The 17,212-nt window shown below is 42.3% G+C and overlaps 1 protein-coding gene and 1 long non-coding RNA gene across 2 annotated transcripts in view; one reads left to right on the forward strand and one right to left on the reverse strand.

Moving 5' to 3' along the window:
* Positions 1-2,190, reverse strand: part of LOC141571046 (uncharacterized) — a 76,513-nt gene extending 74,323 nt beyond the window's left edge. Inside the window, exon 1 of the long non-coding RNA XR_012495538.1 lies at positions 2,051-2,190. This is a non-coding gene — a long non-coding RNA (uncharacterized LOC141571046). The remainder of the gene's footprint in view (positions 1-2,050) is intronic.
* Positions 1,327-17,212, forward strand: part of ZDHHC2 (zDHHC palmitoyltransferase 2) — a 57,071-nt gene continuing 41,185 nt past the window's right edge. The window contains exon 1 of the mRNA XM_019737958.2: positions 1,327-1,667. Within this exon, the coding sequence (XP_019593517.1) occupies positions 1,541-1,667 (127 nt within the window). The 5' untranslated portion in view covers positions 1,327-1,540. The remainder of the gene's footprint in view (positions 1,668-17,212) is intronic.

The raw sequence follows: 17,212 nt of genomic DNA on the forward strand, positions 1-17,212 counted from the left end.
GAAAAATAATCGCAAATACATAAGAGCTTAGATTTGACTAAATTTATGCAAATCAGTGCTTTTTTGAACTTCTACTTTATATTTTTATTCTTCACATGAATATTCTCATTCAATATGGTGGCTGTGTGGTGTAAATATATACATATCCATTAATGTTAAGGAAAATCGTGCCCAGTATACATAGTAATTATGTATATAATTCAGATACACTACCTTTACTGAGGTGTTTCCGTGCAGAATCAGGTTGTTCATAATCAGATGGGGGGAGGGAATCTCAGAAGCATTTGTATTTTTTCCATTTCATCCATCATAAAATCAGGCCTGTGGTCTAACTACCTTTAGGATCCCTTCCAGGATTTTCAGCAACCACTTCAGATCCAGCTCTGCCCTAAGTTTAGCACTGCCGCTACACAAGAAAACACTGATGCTAAATGGACTAAGAAAGGACACGGAAGGGACCCGCTACTCTTTGGAGAGGTCGGTGGGAATGGTAATTCTTACAATTAGGAAACACCGTTCAAATTCTCAGAGCAGATAATGTCTTTCTAACTCCGGTGGTCTCTGGGTTCACAATCAAAAGTGCGTCTTCCCCACTCCCACGCCAGAAGATCGCTCCGCATTCCCCTTAGGGGCGCATTCCAGCTTTCCCCCAAAACCCGGGAAGGGAAGAAACTTCCCCGCCCAAACCCCACAGTTCTGCAGGGCGGAAAAACAGCCTGGCGATCGCCGCCCTCCGCCTGTGGACCCGGAGCCACAAGTGGAAGCGAGAATTTTCCAAGCAGGAGGCAAGAAAATCGGCGCCTAAAGACTTTCCGGCGGCACATTTACCCGAGTGGGCGACTTGCTCCCTACTTGCCTCGGGCAGGTGAGGGGTCCCGGGCAGGTGAGGGGCCCCGTCCGCGTACGGCAATCTCCGGGGTTCCCTGTCAACTCCTCTTCCCCGAGGGCCTCTCTGCTCAAAGTGTGGCCGCTCAGGCTCCCTGGGCTGCGGGCGCCGCGGAGGGGTCGCCCTCGCCCCCAACCCGATCCCGAGCGGCGCCGCGGACCTGCCCCGCGACACCGCCTCCTCGGGTTCACCCCGAATCTAGGGCCCAACCGGAAGGCGAAGGGTCAAGGTGGGCGCCTGCACTCCCACTCGGGGGCCCCTGAGCTGCCTGGCGGCCAGGGGCGCGGGGTCGGAAACCAGACCGCCCTGAGAGCCCGCAGAGCCGGCCCGAGGGCGCAGCGGCCGCGCCGGGGGAGGTGGCGGCGGGGGCGGGGGGGCGGGGCGCCGGCTCCCGCCGCCTCCTCGCCGTCCTCCTCCTCCCCGTCCCTCCTCTGGCAGCCACAGCCTCCGCCGGGCTGAGGAGTCGGGAGTCCGCGGCGCTGCCTTGGGGCTGCGGGATGGGGACTTAGCGCCACGGCGGCGGCAGTGGCCGCAGCGCAGCCGGCCGCCGCCCCCGGGCCTGTCCCGCCGGGGACGCCGGGCGCGGCCAGCCCACCCCGGAGCCAGTCCCGCGGGCGGCGGCGGCGGAGCTGGGCAGGTGGATGCGGCTGGAAGATGGCGCCCTCGGGCCCGGGCAGCGTCAGGCGGCGGTGCCGACGGGTGCTGTACTGGATCCCGGTGGTGTTCATCAGCCTCCTGCTCGGTTGGTCCTACTACGCCTACGCCATCCAGCTGTGCATCGGTGAGTGTGCCCCGCGCCCGCCCGCACCTGGGCCCACCCGGCGCCCCGGGAGCGCGGGCACCCACCTGCCAGCAGCCTCCCCGCCCGCCCTCGCCCCCTGCGCAGCCCACCCCGACAGTCCCTCACGCGGGGACCCCGGGCGCCCACAGCCGCGCGTCCACTTCGCACCCCAGGGACCCCCTTGCGCCTGGGCGCCGCCAACCAGCCGCATCTCCGCTGGCACCGCGGCCGGAAGCCTTGGGGCAGCCTCCTTCCACTCGCGCTCCCCTCGCCTTCCCCTCACAACTCTCGGGTTACGGTGTGACCTCCACCCCAAAGCACACGCAGCCCAGATACCCCCTCCGCCTTCCGCTAACCACTGCCACCGCAGCCACACCCCCTACCTGGGCAGGACGGTCCCCGGGAGAACTGTGGTCCCCGCCGCTAGCAGCGTCCGCCGGGGCTGAAGGGTTCCAAGCTGGGCCCAGGATCCGAGCAGCCAGACCCGCGCGGGGGATGGTGTCCTCGGCCTCCGAGGTCAGACCTGTCCCTCTCTGGTTGTCCTTAATCCACTTTTTAAAAATTTGTGACAGCACTCAAGGGCAGTTTTTGCTGCCTTTATGATTTAAGGACTGCCAATTGGACACTTTCTAGTTAAAAGGAGGTGAGGAGGAGGGTGAGCTACTAGAAAGTATTTTGGAAGACATATTGCAGTTTAGATTTTAGAAAAATAGCAGCGGAAGAGAAAGAAAAGGTGGCCATCTGAGGTTTTTTCATCCAGAAAGCCAAATGGCTCAAGTCCAAGCCATATTGCTTGATATTGTTGGGTAAGCTCCTGATATTGTTGAGTAAGGTACTGTCAATGCTGAAAATTAAAAAAAAGAAAAGTTGATTATGCACAATTCGGGAATACAATTATGTCCCTTAATGTAAGCAGGTTTGTTTCTACCTTCAGTGGTTTTGTGGAAGCTGATCTGTGTTTTCAGAAAAGGTACCTGCCAGTGACTTGTGAATACTGTTGTCTTTGGTGTTCCAACTAAGGCAATGTCTATGATTTTGCCATATGAAGCACTAAGTAGCTAGTCTTAGGTGGGACAGAGGAAAGGTTAAATATTATTGGCCTGTTTTGTTGAACCTTCTCAACTTAAGTCTTTTCAAAGTTTCAAGATTCAGGCACAGAATCTTGTGTAAAGCCATCTCACCTCAAAAAGTTGCCCCTTGTGAGAAATAGTAGGTGTAAGAATAATACATCAAAATAATTACTGGCATAACTTTTAACAGAATTGAGAGTAACTTCCCATTTCATGTAGTTTTCAAAGTTGACATTATCCTTTACTGAATTTAGAAACAATATTTCAGTACAAAAAAAAACAACAACAGTGAATCTTTGTTTTAAATAGGATTGGGCTGCACTGAAATCAAGACAGTGCATCTAAATATGTGATAATTGCAGTCATCTAAAATGTATAGGAAGAAAGTTTTCTGAAACATAATTTTTGTATTAACTGTTAATATTAAACTAGTTTGCCTTACTGAGGTATACTGTATGTGTAACATAACAATTAGAAACATTTGTGGTATTTCATTCCTTCCTAAAAGCAGTGAACAGTTTCAATTAATGTAACTGGTGCAAAAGAGGGGAGTACCAGCTGGCCTTGATTATCAAAACAGGCAGCTTATTCCCCGGCCTATGCTATCTATCACCTTAAGCTAAGAAGCTTAGCCTGATACACTGGCTCGCGTCCATCAGGAGAAAGCATGTGAAAGCAGGAAGAGCTTTTCTTCCCTTGCAGTTACCCCTGCCCCTGGCTAAGGTTCTACATGGGAGGTCTTACTGGATTGAATAGACAGGTGATGGGAGAGGAGCCAACTGGAAAATTGCTGCTATATCTGGATCACATTTTTATGTATACTTTCTGTAAGTTTGATAAATCTAAACTATTTATGAAATCCACATTACTGTTTTAGTGAGTGAAAACTTGACTAAAAGGGAGAATGCCTCTTTTTAAACTGCCTAAGTGACATTGCCTGTTACTGATACCTTACCTACTAATCAAAAGTGAAGTCTCGTATCACTTTTCATCACTGCCTACCTAGTCTGTTACAATGCCTGTCACGTTGCAAGCAATCAATAAATGGTCTTGAATAAACCAATAAATGATTCAGAGCAATATCTCTGAGGTTGACAGAAAGTAGTTTTTATATTTTTATTGCTATAGAAACAAACAGTAAGTAATTGTATGCAAGGTCTAGATCCAAGAGTCTAGAATCAGAACGAGTTGAAAATGAATTTGATTCTAGAGACTATGGCAGTTTAAGAATGGTAAGCCCTAAAAGCCTTGGTTGGGAAGGAAGTAGATAACTGTGTAATTCCTTTATAGGCTCTGGGGAAGATGGCGACGAGTGTGACAGACACACAAAACCAGCCTCCTCTCCTTTTCACAAACAAAGCAAATGGGAATGCCAACCTTCCCTACCCACCCACCACCAGCCCCCAAGATGAATCACATCTCAGACTGCCCTGCCCTTTGTAGATTCTTTTTCTCTGGAAGTTGCTGTTTATAATCAGATTTTCCATACTTCACCTATAAAACATCAACTAGGGTTGAGACTGGAGAGTGGGGGTCGGGGTCTGGGAACTGAACTAGGTAACGAACAGAGTAGAACAATCAGGGTGATTTACCCTGGTCCTCCTTCTACATCTGCTGTCAGCTGGGGATGACCCTGAATATAAATTACTCTGTGCCCTTCGCTGAATGAACTGCAATTTAGGAGTAGTGCTTATCCTGGTATCCTTGGAAACCAGAGATAATGATTCTCATTACAGTTACTTTCTATATTTAACAAAGTGGATGTGTGTGGCTCTCTAGGCACTTTTTCAGTTAGCATAATGTTTGCTTAGTATTTGTATTTTATAAAAATAAATTCATCTCTCGTCTTGGAATATGTGTATATAAAAACTGTGGGATATATATATATATATATATATATATATATATATATATATATAGAGAGAGAGAGAGAGAGAGAGAGAGAGAGAGAGAGAGAGAGAGAGAAGTATTTGAGGTAGGTTTCCTTTCTATTCTACCAAAGAAAAGCTAAAATAGGATTGCTAACACTTGTCATTCAGAACACATTTGCCTGGTTTGTTGATTAACCAGGCTGTTTTATTCATATTATTTCCTCACCTCCTTCCTTCCCTCTCCCTACTACTGCTCTCTCAACCCCAGCTTCATTTGTGTTTTATCTATCTTTTGATTCCTCTAATTATTATTTAGCTTGTTTTCCACAAAGTAAGACATTCAAAGGGTAAAATTTGTAAGCTGGTACTTGAGGCTGTAGAATCAGAGGGTGTAAAGGTAGCCCGCAGCCTCAGGCATGCTTGGGTCAATGGACGTACTAGACCTGTTTATATGTTTTACAAATCCATTATGGCAGTTAATGCATTAACTTTGCGTGTTGAAGAAGGTAACTGACTTTTTCCCTTTTAAATGCTAACACTAAAACTTGTTTTAACTATTTTTATACCTTTATATTTTGTTGTAGTTTCAAATTTACCAAAAAGTTTCAAGAGTAGTGCAAGAAACCTCCACATACTCTTGCTTAACCATGCATGTTCTCTTCTGCTTGATATAACCTCATACGTTTTGCACAGTAACCTGCTGTACAGGCTTGTAGCCTAGGAGCAGCAGTCTAGACCATATAGCCTAGGTGTGTGTAGGCTACAGCATCTAGGTTTGTGTAGGTAACACTCTTATGATGTTCACACAATGACAAAGTCACCTAACAGGGCATTTCTCAGAATGTATCCCCTTCATTAAGGGGCACATGACTCCTTAACTCTGCTATAAGTAAGAAAAGCAGCCTTAGGCATACTTTAACAAATGTGTGTGGTTGTGTTCAAATAAAACTTTACTTACAAAAATAATTGTCAGGACAGACTTGGCCCTTGAGCAATAGATTGCTGACCCTGGGGTGTGTTAGAAGGTAGCCCATTAGAATATTGTGGTTTTACTCACAGTTTTGCAGTCTTTATTAATAAACATCTTTCAGAAATGATTGCAGCATCCTATATTCCACAGTGATTATTGAAGATATTCAAGAATTAAAAGAACTAGTCTACATACTTGGGGATCGATTTGGGAAATACACAATCATGTTTTCCTTCTGTTAAACAAACAGACATCCTGAAGGATAAAATATATGAAACCTCATACTTGGATACTGTTAAGCTATGATCTGATCTACCATTAATTCAAGGCCATCAAGCTCAAGGATGGAAACTGAATGGCGCTCTCAGTTGCCTTCCATCAAGAAATGAATTTGAACCAAACAAAGCACTGTGCTCTTGGTATTGGTAAACTATCATTTGAAAACTGATGCAGGACATTAAAGCTTCTTAAAGAAAAATCAGGCAGATGATATTAGGAATATAAATTGCTATCTATATTAAATTAGTTTTAAATGTGAACATATCTTCAAATTGAAAATTCAAATGTGTAAACTATGATGTGTTCCAAATTCTTAATCTATACTGCCATTTGGCTTTAATATAAATGGTCCATGGGAAAGTAGAAGACTGCTTAAGGCTTTCTTGGTCCAATTTAGGGTGTCAGAAAATTATTTTTCGTTTGACGCATTGGATAATGCAGCATTACAGTTTGCTATTACATCCTATTAGAGATAACATATAAAACAATAATTATGGTACTTAGTAGGTAGAGGTGCTCAATACATGCTGAATGAATTAATCTCTTTGGTTTTTTAGTATTATTCAATCCATTTTTAATATGAAAACATTCAATTGTATAATGTAAATAGGTGAGAAAATAGGATCCAGCAGTCAAAACTCGATTTAAACTAAGGCTTGCTGTAAAAAAGTTTATTTTCAAATGCTTACTGAGATGTCATTCGTGCCATTAAATGAAATACTTGCTCAAGTATTTCCATTAATTCAACAGAAGATGAAGCGATGGTTTCCTAAATCAAGATGACAAATTGTCTCTAGTGAAGGTACGTTGCCGCAAGGTTAGCGAGGTTAGCTTCAGAAGGGCTTGAGTAGGGTTCATTTAAAAGCATTTATTGGACCCTTGTTATATGCCAGGCACTTTCACCCACAGAGATAATTTAGAGGAGAACTGAATGGAGATCTTTCCCTAATGGCCAAGAAAAAATTGCCTGTAGGTTAAAATAACAAACCCTGAAGCCTCCTGTCCAGGTGGGGCATGAGGACAGAGGTTGTTACCTGTCAGAATGCTACTCCCACGGCCAAGTAGGAGGAAAGCAGAAATGGAAAACAAAACATCCCACTCCTAGGAGCCTGTGAATTGGTTGCTGGACCAATGTAAATGAATAATCAATAAAGCAGGTTCAGAGAGCTGATGGTGCGCACTGCAGTAGTCACGAATTTCTGATCAGATTGTAAACCTTACCCCATGTAAACAGCGCAGAGTAAGGTTATGACCGGCAGTTATTGCCCTTGCTACGAACTGGGTGGCTGTTTCCACTCCCTCACTTCTTACCTGATTCTGGGGCAACTTTCACTCTGTTCCCTGCTCAGGGCCTGTGACTTGGTGGGTGAAACTGAGCAGGGTGCAGAGAACTCCTTGATACAACTCATTGTATCCACAGGAAGACGGGAGAACCTAGTTTAGAAAACAGGCAGAAGCCAAGAGAAGGTGGACGAAGCGAAGCTGACATTATACCAAAGAAATAGTCATTTGAAGGAGCTGCTGCTCTGGTGACCAGCCATCACCAAGCTGTGAAGCCTCCTGTCCAGTGGCTTTACAAAGCCACTGCTCCCTTTGGCTTTGTAAAGATGGTTCTAGGTGCAGGTGCATCAGCTACCTGAGCTGGGGTTGTGCCCACCTCCCAGGCAACAGGGTTCAACAAGACCAGGTATTCAGTCTCTCCGACTTCCATGGTAGAAAGAAGTGACAGAAAGACCAAAAAAAAAAAAAAAAAAGAAAAACAAATATATTCCAGAGATTACTATGGATGAGTTCTCGACGAGGAGATCCTCGCGGATTTTTTTTGTTTTGTTTTGTTTGTTTTTATGCTTCACCTGGACAGAAAACTTGTGGTTTTTCTTCTCAGAAAAATGGAACCATGACTTATATTTTATAATTTATACTGTTGATTTCATGTATTTTGATGGTTCTATCACATCTCTTAGCCTTTTTTTCTCTAGAAAGTGATGAGTTCATGGGTCCCCCGAGACTCCAGCACTGTTTGTGATGACTGTAGAAATACTATCTTTTGCAAAATGATAGATTACAACATAATATAGACCAGGGGTGTCCACACTTTTTTCAACGTTTTTCACCAAGCGCCATATGCGGTAAAATACACAAACAGCCAGGCCACTCACTAGAGGTGAAGTACGGATCGCCTCACCTGGTTTATTTAAGTAAACTAAATATATTTTTGGAATTTGCTGCGGGCCAATTAACAATGGATCATGGGCCGCAGTTGGCCCGTGGGCCACAGTTTGGACACCCCTGGTATAGACCCTTAATGCTCTTTGTTGGTAAACCAGTTTTCCAAAGATCATTTAGAAATGGAGTTTTAATATTATGTGGAATCCTATTATATGGGAATTTAGATATACCACAAAGAATAATAAAAGTATAACATGATAGAATTAATTTCCGTAATAGTCCGTTAGAAAATTGTTGAAATTTTTTTCTAATTCTTTTAATGGTAATTTTACTATAATATCTTAATTGTTATCTCAGTCAAATGCTAAAAGTGGAAAGGGGTGGAATTAACAGGGCAGGGGTGGGGTGAGGGCAGCTGGGAGGATGTAGTGACCTGATTTCTTAAGAAGCATATGGTACAAATAAAGTAACAAGCTATGAATGCTTGAAATGGTTCCTTTCAATCAAAATTATATCACACTTTGAAACATTTGTGTAGCATTTTTCCTAATTTGACTTTTTAATCTAATGGTGCCTTTAAGATTCAATCATAAATATTAGTGCCTGAAATCCATTTTTTTATTTGGGAGGTACTCTGGAGCAAAAATATAGCTGCAGGCACTTCTGTTCACTCTCAAATGCATACTCGATGGAAGATCATTTTAGGTATGTTGTTGATTACATTTTAAAAATGCACATGAAGGAGACTGTTTATAGATGACTGAGTTTTGTTTCTTCTCCAGTATTTCTCCCTGGTATCCTGAAATTTCAACTCATGTGCAGTGTAAATTAAGCATTCCTGCTGTACGTAAATTAATGTGACCTCATTGTATTTATTCACAAGCATTGCCACCATGAGCAGATGGTCCAGAGGAGTGCAACAAAATCAACACCAAGCAAAAAACCTTTTTCTCTATGTTTTTTTTAAAACCAAATACCTGAAGGACACAATAGTTTCAAGGTAGTTTATCTTCACAATCATCTTATCATAGAAAAAAAATCCTTATAAAAAGCAGTTCATGTATTTCCAAGAACTTTATCGATTTGATTATAATTCAGTGAAATTTGGCAACCCAGAATGCTTTGTCATGCTAATCTATTTACACACACACACACACACACACACACACACACACAGATAGATAAAATTTCTATTTCTGTGTTTATTGTATTATATAAAAAGTGAGTTTTCACCATATTTGAAGGCGGTGTTTAGAATGAGGTATTTAAAACTCAGATGGGATTGTGTCCCTGATCCTTTGGGGGACCCAAGGGTCATCTTGAAGAGGTAGGTGAATCCGCAGTGTGTCTCTTCACCCCATTTGTAGAGATGTGAGAGATGGTGTGACCTGCGACACAGTCTGTGATGCACGTCTGAGGACTTCAGTGGGAAAGCAGCCTGCTCCAAAGCTGCTCATGTTGAGCTCTAATGAGACGCGCCTGATACCATTTATGAGAAAGTTAAAGATTTCAATTATGAGCCTCAAACTGAAATTGCAGGGACTGATTTGTGATCAAGTTTCTTACTAGGTGGGCAACAACATGGGACATGTTTTAGGAAGAAAGGCAGGAAGCGCTTTATCTACTTAACTGTAACTAGTGATTATCTCGGGAGGTCAGTTAACGTGAAAGGATGAAGGGAAGAGGTCAGTTTGACTTAATCAAGGTCTTAAGCATAGCATATTTTAATGAAATGCAGCATATTCTAGAACTAGGGCATGCTAAAAACTAAGATATACAGAACTTGGGGCAGTATGTCAGTTGGAGGGGAGTAGAGAGTAATGATTCATGATAGGTCCCCATAAACTTGCATTTTACAAATAATTTCAAAATCTAAGAATTGAATGCCTTTCAACCATTCATAATTTATTGAATACTACTTTAATGTATGCATTCATTCAAAAATATTAATTACTACTGCAGTTTACATTTCAGTTAGGGGCAGGGAGAATGAATAAAAAACATAAGTTAAGTAGCTTATATGATTAGTCAGAGGGTCATATGTTTCGTGACAAAAAGCAAAAAGCAAGACAAGAAGGATTGGGAATGCCAGCAGGAGGTTTAAATTTTGAATGTGGTGGTCAGGGTGAGGGGCAGAGTGATCATGAAATTTCAGCAATGACCTGAAGATGCCGGAGGATTTATCCATGCTGATATCAGGAGGAAGTGCAGCTCAGGCGTAGAGAACAGTCAGCATAAAAGCCCTGAGGCAGGAGTCTTGCAGCAGTTAGAAGAGGAAGAGATCATTATTAGCTGGGCTGGAGTGAGCAAGGAGAGGGGATGTAGGTGACAAGGTCAGAGATTGCAGAAAAGGTACAGATTATGGGGCCTCGTAGTCCATTGTGAAGATTTTGGCTTTACTTGGAGTGAAATGAGGAACCATTGGAGGGCATTGAGTAGTGTAGTGACAGACTGTGACTTATGTTTAAAAAGGTCATTCTGGCTGCTATGTAATCTAGGCTACTTCATCAATTCAGGTGAGAACCGGTAGTGTGTCAAACCATGGGGGGGAGGGGTAATTGAAATGGTAAGAGGTGGTCAGATTCTGGATGTATTTTTAAAGTAAAGAGAACAGAATTTCCTGACAGACATATGTGAGTTGTGAAAGAAAGGAGTCAAAATAATGCCAATGTTTTGGCCTGACCATACATTAGTGGATGAGAGATCAGCTGAGATGCAGAGGTTGTCAGAAGAACCAAGCTAGAGGTGGGGGGTGCTGACCTCAGATCAGTGATAGGTATATTGACACTGAAATAGAGATGCTGAGTTAGCAATTCCATTTATGAGTTTGGCATTTGGGTAAGAGTCTGAACCAGAGGAATAAACTTTGGAGTCTTCAGCATATAAATGGGTTCAAAGAGTTAAAACTGGATACACTCGTTCCACCAAGGGAGTGAATGTAAATTGAGCACAGACAGGGACCAAAGATGATCAACATTGAGAGTTCAGGAGATGAGTAGGAACTGGCAAAGAAGCCTGAGAAGAGGCGACTAGTGAAGTAGAGGAAAACTAAGACAGTATGGTCCTGAAGCCTGGGGAGGAAAGGGTGTCAAGGAGGAGGGAGGAATCAGTTATCTATTTTAGCTTTTTATTATTTGGTCGTTCAGATGTTCATAAACAAGTTTGTAATATTCTTATGGTTTCAGCTTATTTGGGGCTGAATGGTGCTCCACCCATTCACATGTTGAAGCCCTAACCACCAGCACCTCAGAATGTGACTGTATTTGGAGATAGAGCCTTTTAAAATGTAATTAAATTAAAATTAGGTCATTGGGATGGGCCCGAATCCCTCATGATTAGAGGAAATTTAGATACAGACATGTACAGAGAGAAGACAGTGTAAAGACACAGGGAGAAGATGGCCCTTTACAAGCCAAGGAGAGAGGCCTCCAAGGAAACCAACCCGCTAACATACTGATCTTGGATTTCTGGCTTCCAGGACAGGGAGGAAATATATTTCTGTTGTTTAAGCCACCCAGTCTGTAGTACATTGTTATGTCAGCCTGAGCAAACTAATACAGAAATACAGCAATCAAATGCCTTTTTCCTTTCTGGACATTGAAATGCAGTCATCTGTAATAAGGATTTAGGTGACAAAATTGATTGTGGAAACCACTGGAAAGTTTAAAAGAATAATTTAGATATGTTAAATATTTGCCCTAATATAAAATAATCAGTAAAAAAAAAAAAAAAGTAAGTGAAATGCATTTTTAGGAAGCACTCAGACTTGACCAGATACTGTACTCCATTCCAGTAGTTTTCAGGTAACTAAAATCTCCATTTAAGGTGCTGAAATTTTTACCCAGTTTAGATTTTAAGAAGAAAGACTTTCTAAAATGTTTCAACTGCCCCTTGCTTGCCCCAGCCCTCTTAAATACAGTATGTTGAACATAATTTAACTTTGGTCAAATTATGTTCAGGCCGTGGATCTGAAACAGATACCTGTATGAATATCCAAGGATATCCAACACCCCTGAAGTCCTTGGATTTTATACTGACAGTTCCATCTATTTCCTATTGACTAAAAAAGGTCCAAGAAGGAAGAATTTGAATCTCAGACATTCTGGGAATCTGGGACACTGAAGAATGAGCCACTTCACTGTAAATGCCTACCTAGATATCCACAGTTGAAACGCCTAGCTACATCTCAACAAAGCTTTGCTTCTCTCCATTTACCCTTTCTGAGGTTACTATCTTGAAAAGGCTAAAGAGCAAAACCCTTCATTGTAGAAATAACCAGAGGTGAGAAAGAATACCTTAGCTAACATGAAATGTTACCTTAATTTGTGGTTTGAGAATAGACTCTGGAGCAGGTGATTTCTTTATTTTTTGTTTTATTGTGGTAAAGTAGACATACCATAAAACATTACCATTTATCATTTTAAGTGTACAGTTCAGTGGCATTAAGTGCATTCACATTGTTGTACAACTATCACCACTATCCATACCCAGAACTTTTTCAACTGAAACTCTGTATCCATTAAGTGATAATTCTCCACCCTTTCCTTCCCTCAACCCCTGGAAACCACCATTCTTTCTGTCTCTGAGAATTTGCCTATTCTAGGTACTTCACATAAGTTGAATCATATGTTTGTCCTTTTGTGTCTCTTTATTTCACTTAAACATGGTTTCCTGAGGTCCATTTGTGTTGTAGCATCTGACAGAATTTCATTCCTCTTTAAAGATCAGTAGTATCCCATGGTATGTATATACCACCTCTGTTTATCTGTTCATTGGTTGATGAATGTTTGGGTTGTGTCCACCGTTTGGCTGTTGTAAATAATGCTGCTGTGAACATTGGTGTGCAAATACCTGTTCAAGTCCCTGTTTTTAATTCTTTTGGGTATATAACCAGAAGTGGAATTGTTGAATTATATGGTAATTCAATTTAACTTTTGGAGATCTGGCTGGCATACTAGTTTTCTTGCAGTAGGTGATTTTGGTTGAAGTGTGATTCCAGGGAAGCCTGTATACGCCCTTGGAAACATATCCAAATTTGAAAGTCTCTACAGGTTTCTACGAAGTCCATATCAGTGTCACTGCAGCAATTTTTAACTACCTGCCCTTTCATGGAGCAGCAGGAAAGTTGGTGGTCAGGGAATTGAGGATAATCCCATTTTGCACATGCAGCAGCCTGCATTCCCGGGGAATGTGTGGCTCCTGAGAATGCTCGCCCTCAGGTCTGGCAGAAAAGTAGAGAGCCACTGGCTGGCTGTACGCAGTCCAAAATGCAACACGTTTTTGAGTAACAAGAGCACTAAAGCTAACTGGTAGACATTTCATCTTTTTCAAGAGCACCATGTGTACATGGTACAAATGCGAGCTGATGTGAGAAGTGAGAGAAAATCCCTGTTTCTGTGATGTATTAGTAAGCTATGGTATTAACCATGGACTAGATCCTTCTCCACAGCACAAGGACTGAAAATTCATGAATGAATCTCAAGGTATTTGTATTGCCTGCAGATCTAGGGTAAGTGAAAATGGTTTTAGGAACAGAAAGCCAAGATCAGTGCATTTAATTGGGGGAGAGATCCAGACAGGAAACAGATGCAGCTCACACTTGGAGCAGAGGAAGAGACTCGGTCCAAATACATATTGATGACTGTCTATTCAATTCTGTACGCAAGTTATTTTACACTTTTCACTTACATTAATGACTACATGTAGTATATAATTAGGTGGTGTTTGTATAATGTTGCACTATTGCAACATACTGTGCCTTACAGCAGTGGGAGTAATCTTTCATCTGTGGTATGGGCTGCCAGTTTATGATGATATCGAATTTGCTTTGGCTGCAACTGAATGTACACACAATTACTGTCAAGTAGTCTGTGCTAATGCCGTAGGTAAATGCAGTACAGGGCCAGGGGATGATTTGTGGCAAGGAAGAAGGAAAAGACATACTGTAATTCAAGGTGAGATCAAAGAAAGATTGTGCGGGGGAGAAGTTTACACCAAGAATATATGACAGTGAGGTTACAAAAAGAAAATAGTGCTTCCCAGTGACCCAGTACTGAAGGGTGAGCCAGTGAATGGCTCAAAACCCTTCCATGTGTTAATAGATATTGTGCCCCAGTGCTATACTGCACTCATTATTGCTGGTGATAACGTTTTAAACCTTTTCATTCATCCCTTCACGTGTGACACTGTAACTTCTATTTTGTTGAGCATCATAAACACAAAGGTTGGAATTACAGCTTTATACAGTAGTTTCTCCAGAGTACTACATAAGTGTCAAATGATTTACGTGAACCTAGAAATATTGGTTTAATTTTTAATGTGTTAAATGTGCTGTATATAGATAGGTACTCTGGCCATAAAGTACTCAACGTGTACCGTGTTTCCCCGAAAGTAAGACTGGGTCTCATATTAATTTTTGCTCCAAAAGACACATCAGGGCTTATGTTCAAGGGATGTCATCCTGAAAAATCATGCTAGGGCTTATTTTCCGGTTAGGTCTTATTTTCAGGGAAACACGGTCACTGTTTACCCTGGAAGGTGGTATTAGGAGATCATCTGTTTCTTTGGAGAGCAAACAACAAGCATTCATTTTCCTATTTAATAAATCAGACAGCTAATGTTCAGTAGTGAAAGTACTCTCAGTATTGTCCTCTGTGATAAGTCTGAGTATACCAGAAATAAGAGATTGATCTGATGATGATTAGAAAATACACTACAAAAATTGTTTCCATCTGATCTTACCTATTTTTGAAATGCTGAAATAACCAAAATACAAGTGGGATTTTTGCTTGCTACCAATAAACAAATATATACTTACATACATAAGAAAGATGCATTGGGCAAGAAAATCATTAAGGTCCTTCCAATTCTAAAATTTGGATTCTGACTAATGAAGGGAATGCTTTCAGGATCTCACATCCCTATTTGACCCTCCCCTGATAGTAGACAACCCTTGTGAGAGGGCCAGGTAGACCTTCGCTGAGGGTGTAGTATCCACACAGCTTGCATGGTTCAGAGCAGTCTTGCCTCTCAGGCCGAACCAAAGAAGAGCACCTGGAATTGGAAAGCACTGGGGTTGGAGGTGAGAAGATCCAGGCATTGTAGGAACTTGATTAGAGTTGTAGCCATGTGTGAAAGAGGGAGAACCCACACAACTCTATCTCACAGGATAAGCAAACTCACCTGCACTGAAATCTGCACAACTTGCTGGTGCTGGGAATCTGTTCTAGTTTAATTTGAGGCAAAGGGATTATAGGATTCCATGGAGTAAGCTCTGAAATGAGGACACTAAGAGCCAGGCCCAGCCCTGAGATCAGATTTCCTTATTTAACTGCACTGCTGGATACAGTCAGTGATTCAGGAGTTGTCTTTCCCTTTGCCAAGGGGAAAGTGGCAGCGAGTTTATCAGGGTCATAACCATGAGACAAGGTCTTCATTCCCCTTTCAAAGCTGATGAATTGAAAGACCTGCATATCTCTATTGATTGATTTAAACGCTCAGTGAGTGTGTTCCCAGCCTTTAGTTGGATAAGTTAGATTTTACACTGTTTCTGTACAGCAGAGCTTCTTAGATATTTAGGACAATGACTTGGTCAAGTTGCTAAAGAAATGTTGTTGAGAGAGAGAGAAACACTTCTAACTAGGAAGGTTTCAATAACTAAGAGTTACAGTCACCGTTCCAGGACAGGCGTGTGTTCCATCTTTCTTCATGGCCAGTTACTACAAGTGTGTGTGTGTGGGGTGCCTCAGGAGTGTGTCTGGGTAGTACCAACCTCAGGAATGCCTTTTCTTTCCCTCCACTGCTGAGGAGGGAGGTCAGGTAACCCCTGCCCATCTCCTATTCTTCCTCCCTGTATCACCATCTCACACTTGTCCCACGAACGTGCAGCTCTATTCCTTCCTCAGTTCTTGAATTGAGAGCTCAAGAAATCTCAGCGCCAAGTATTACCCTGAAATATGAAGAAACCTTTGAATTGTTTGTGTCCAAAGTTTGTAAAATGGTCTGTTTCCAGGTTATGTTTGAGTTGGTTGGTGGAGGAGGACATTTTAAACCGTGCTCTCTAGAACATCCCTAATCAAAAGTAACAGGTAGTGGCATGGAAATTAAACACAGACAGGCCAGGATGTAAGAGAAACCAAAGAAGGAACAGACAGTGGGAGACCACGTGGAAACCTGGGAAGGGTTTTGGAGTCACACTTACATTTAGATCCTAGCACCATATGTTATGACTTGAATGATGTTTAAAAAATTGTTTTACCTCTGTGAGACTATCTTCCCACCTTTTAAAATTATGATACTAATACCTAGCTCACAGATTGTTGTAAGGTTTAAATGAAATAAACATTAGCACAATCCCCGGCATACAGTAAGCATTCAACAAGAGCTCCCTTTCTTTACTTTATTCTCTGACTCCTACCCCTCACCAGCCCACTGATCCCCTCTCACCTCCATCCAGCCCCCACCTTGCTCAAGCTGTAGTCTTATATCAGAGAGTGTTATGGGCTGAATTGTGTCTCTCCAAAATTCATAGGTTGAAATCCTAACCTGCAGGACTTCAAAATGTTACTGCATTTGGAGAGAAAGTCTTTAAGGAGCATAATTAAGGTAAAATTTAGTCATTAGGTGGGCCCTGATCCAATATGGCTGGTGTCCTTATTAGAAGAGGAGATTAGGACACAGACACAGAGGAAAGACCATGTGAAGACACAGGGACAAGTTTTTTTTGTTTTGTTTTGTTTTGTTTTTCGTAGACACAGACAATAGTTTAGTGGTTACCAGAGGGTAAGGGGGATGGGGGGGTGGGAGATGAGGGTAAAGGAAAGAAAAAAAAAAAAAGATACAGGGAGAAGATGGCCACCTATAAGCCAAGGAGAGAGGCCTCAAAAGAAACCAGTCGTTCCGACACCTTGATCTTGGCCTTCTAGCATCCAAAACTGTGAGGAAATCACTGTCTGATGTTTAAGCCACTCAGTCTCTGGTACTTTCCGAAGCAGACTGGGGTCCTCACTGAAGACTTGGGGTGGGATGAATGCCTGCTTTCATAGCTCAGCTGGTAAGGAAGAGAGTAAGGGAAACCTTTTGTCCACTATGGTGAAAGGGAAATGAACTTGGATGTTGCAAATGCAAAAGGTACTTTTAACACAAAATAGCGAATTTTTATAATGTTAATTTATAATTTTGTAGTAT

The sequence above is a fragment of the Rhinolophus sinicus genome, linkage group LG04 (assembly GCF_036562045.2).
Source record: "Rhinolophus sinicus isolate RSC01 linkage group LG04, ASM3656204v1, whole genome shotgun sequence".
Taxonomy (NCBI): Eukaryota; Metazoa; Chordata; class Mammalia; order Chiroptera; family Rhinolophidae; genus Rhinolophus; species Rhinolophus sinicus.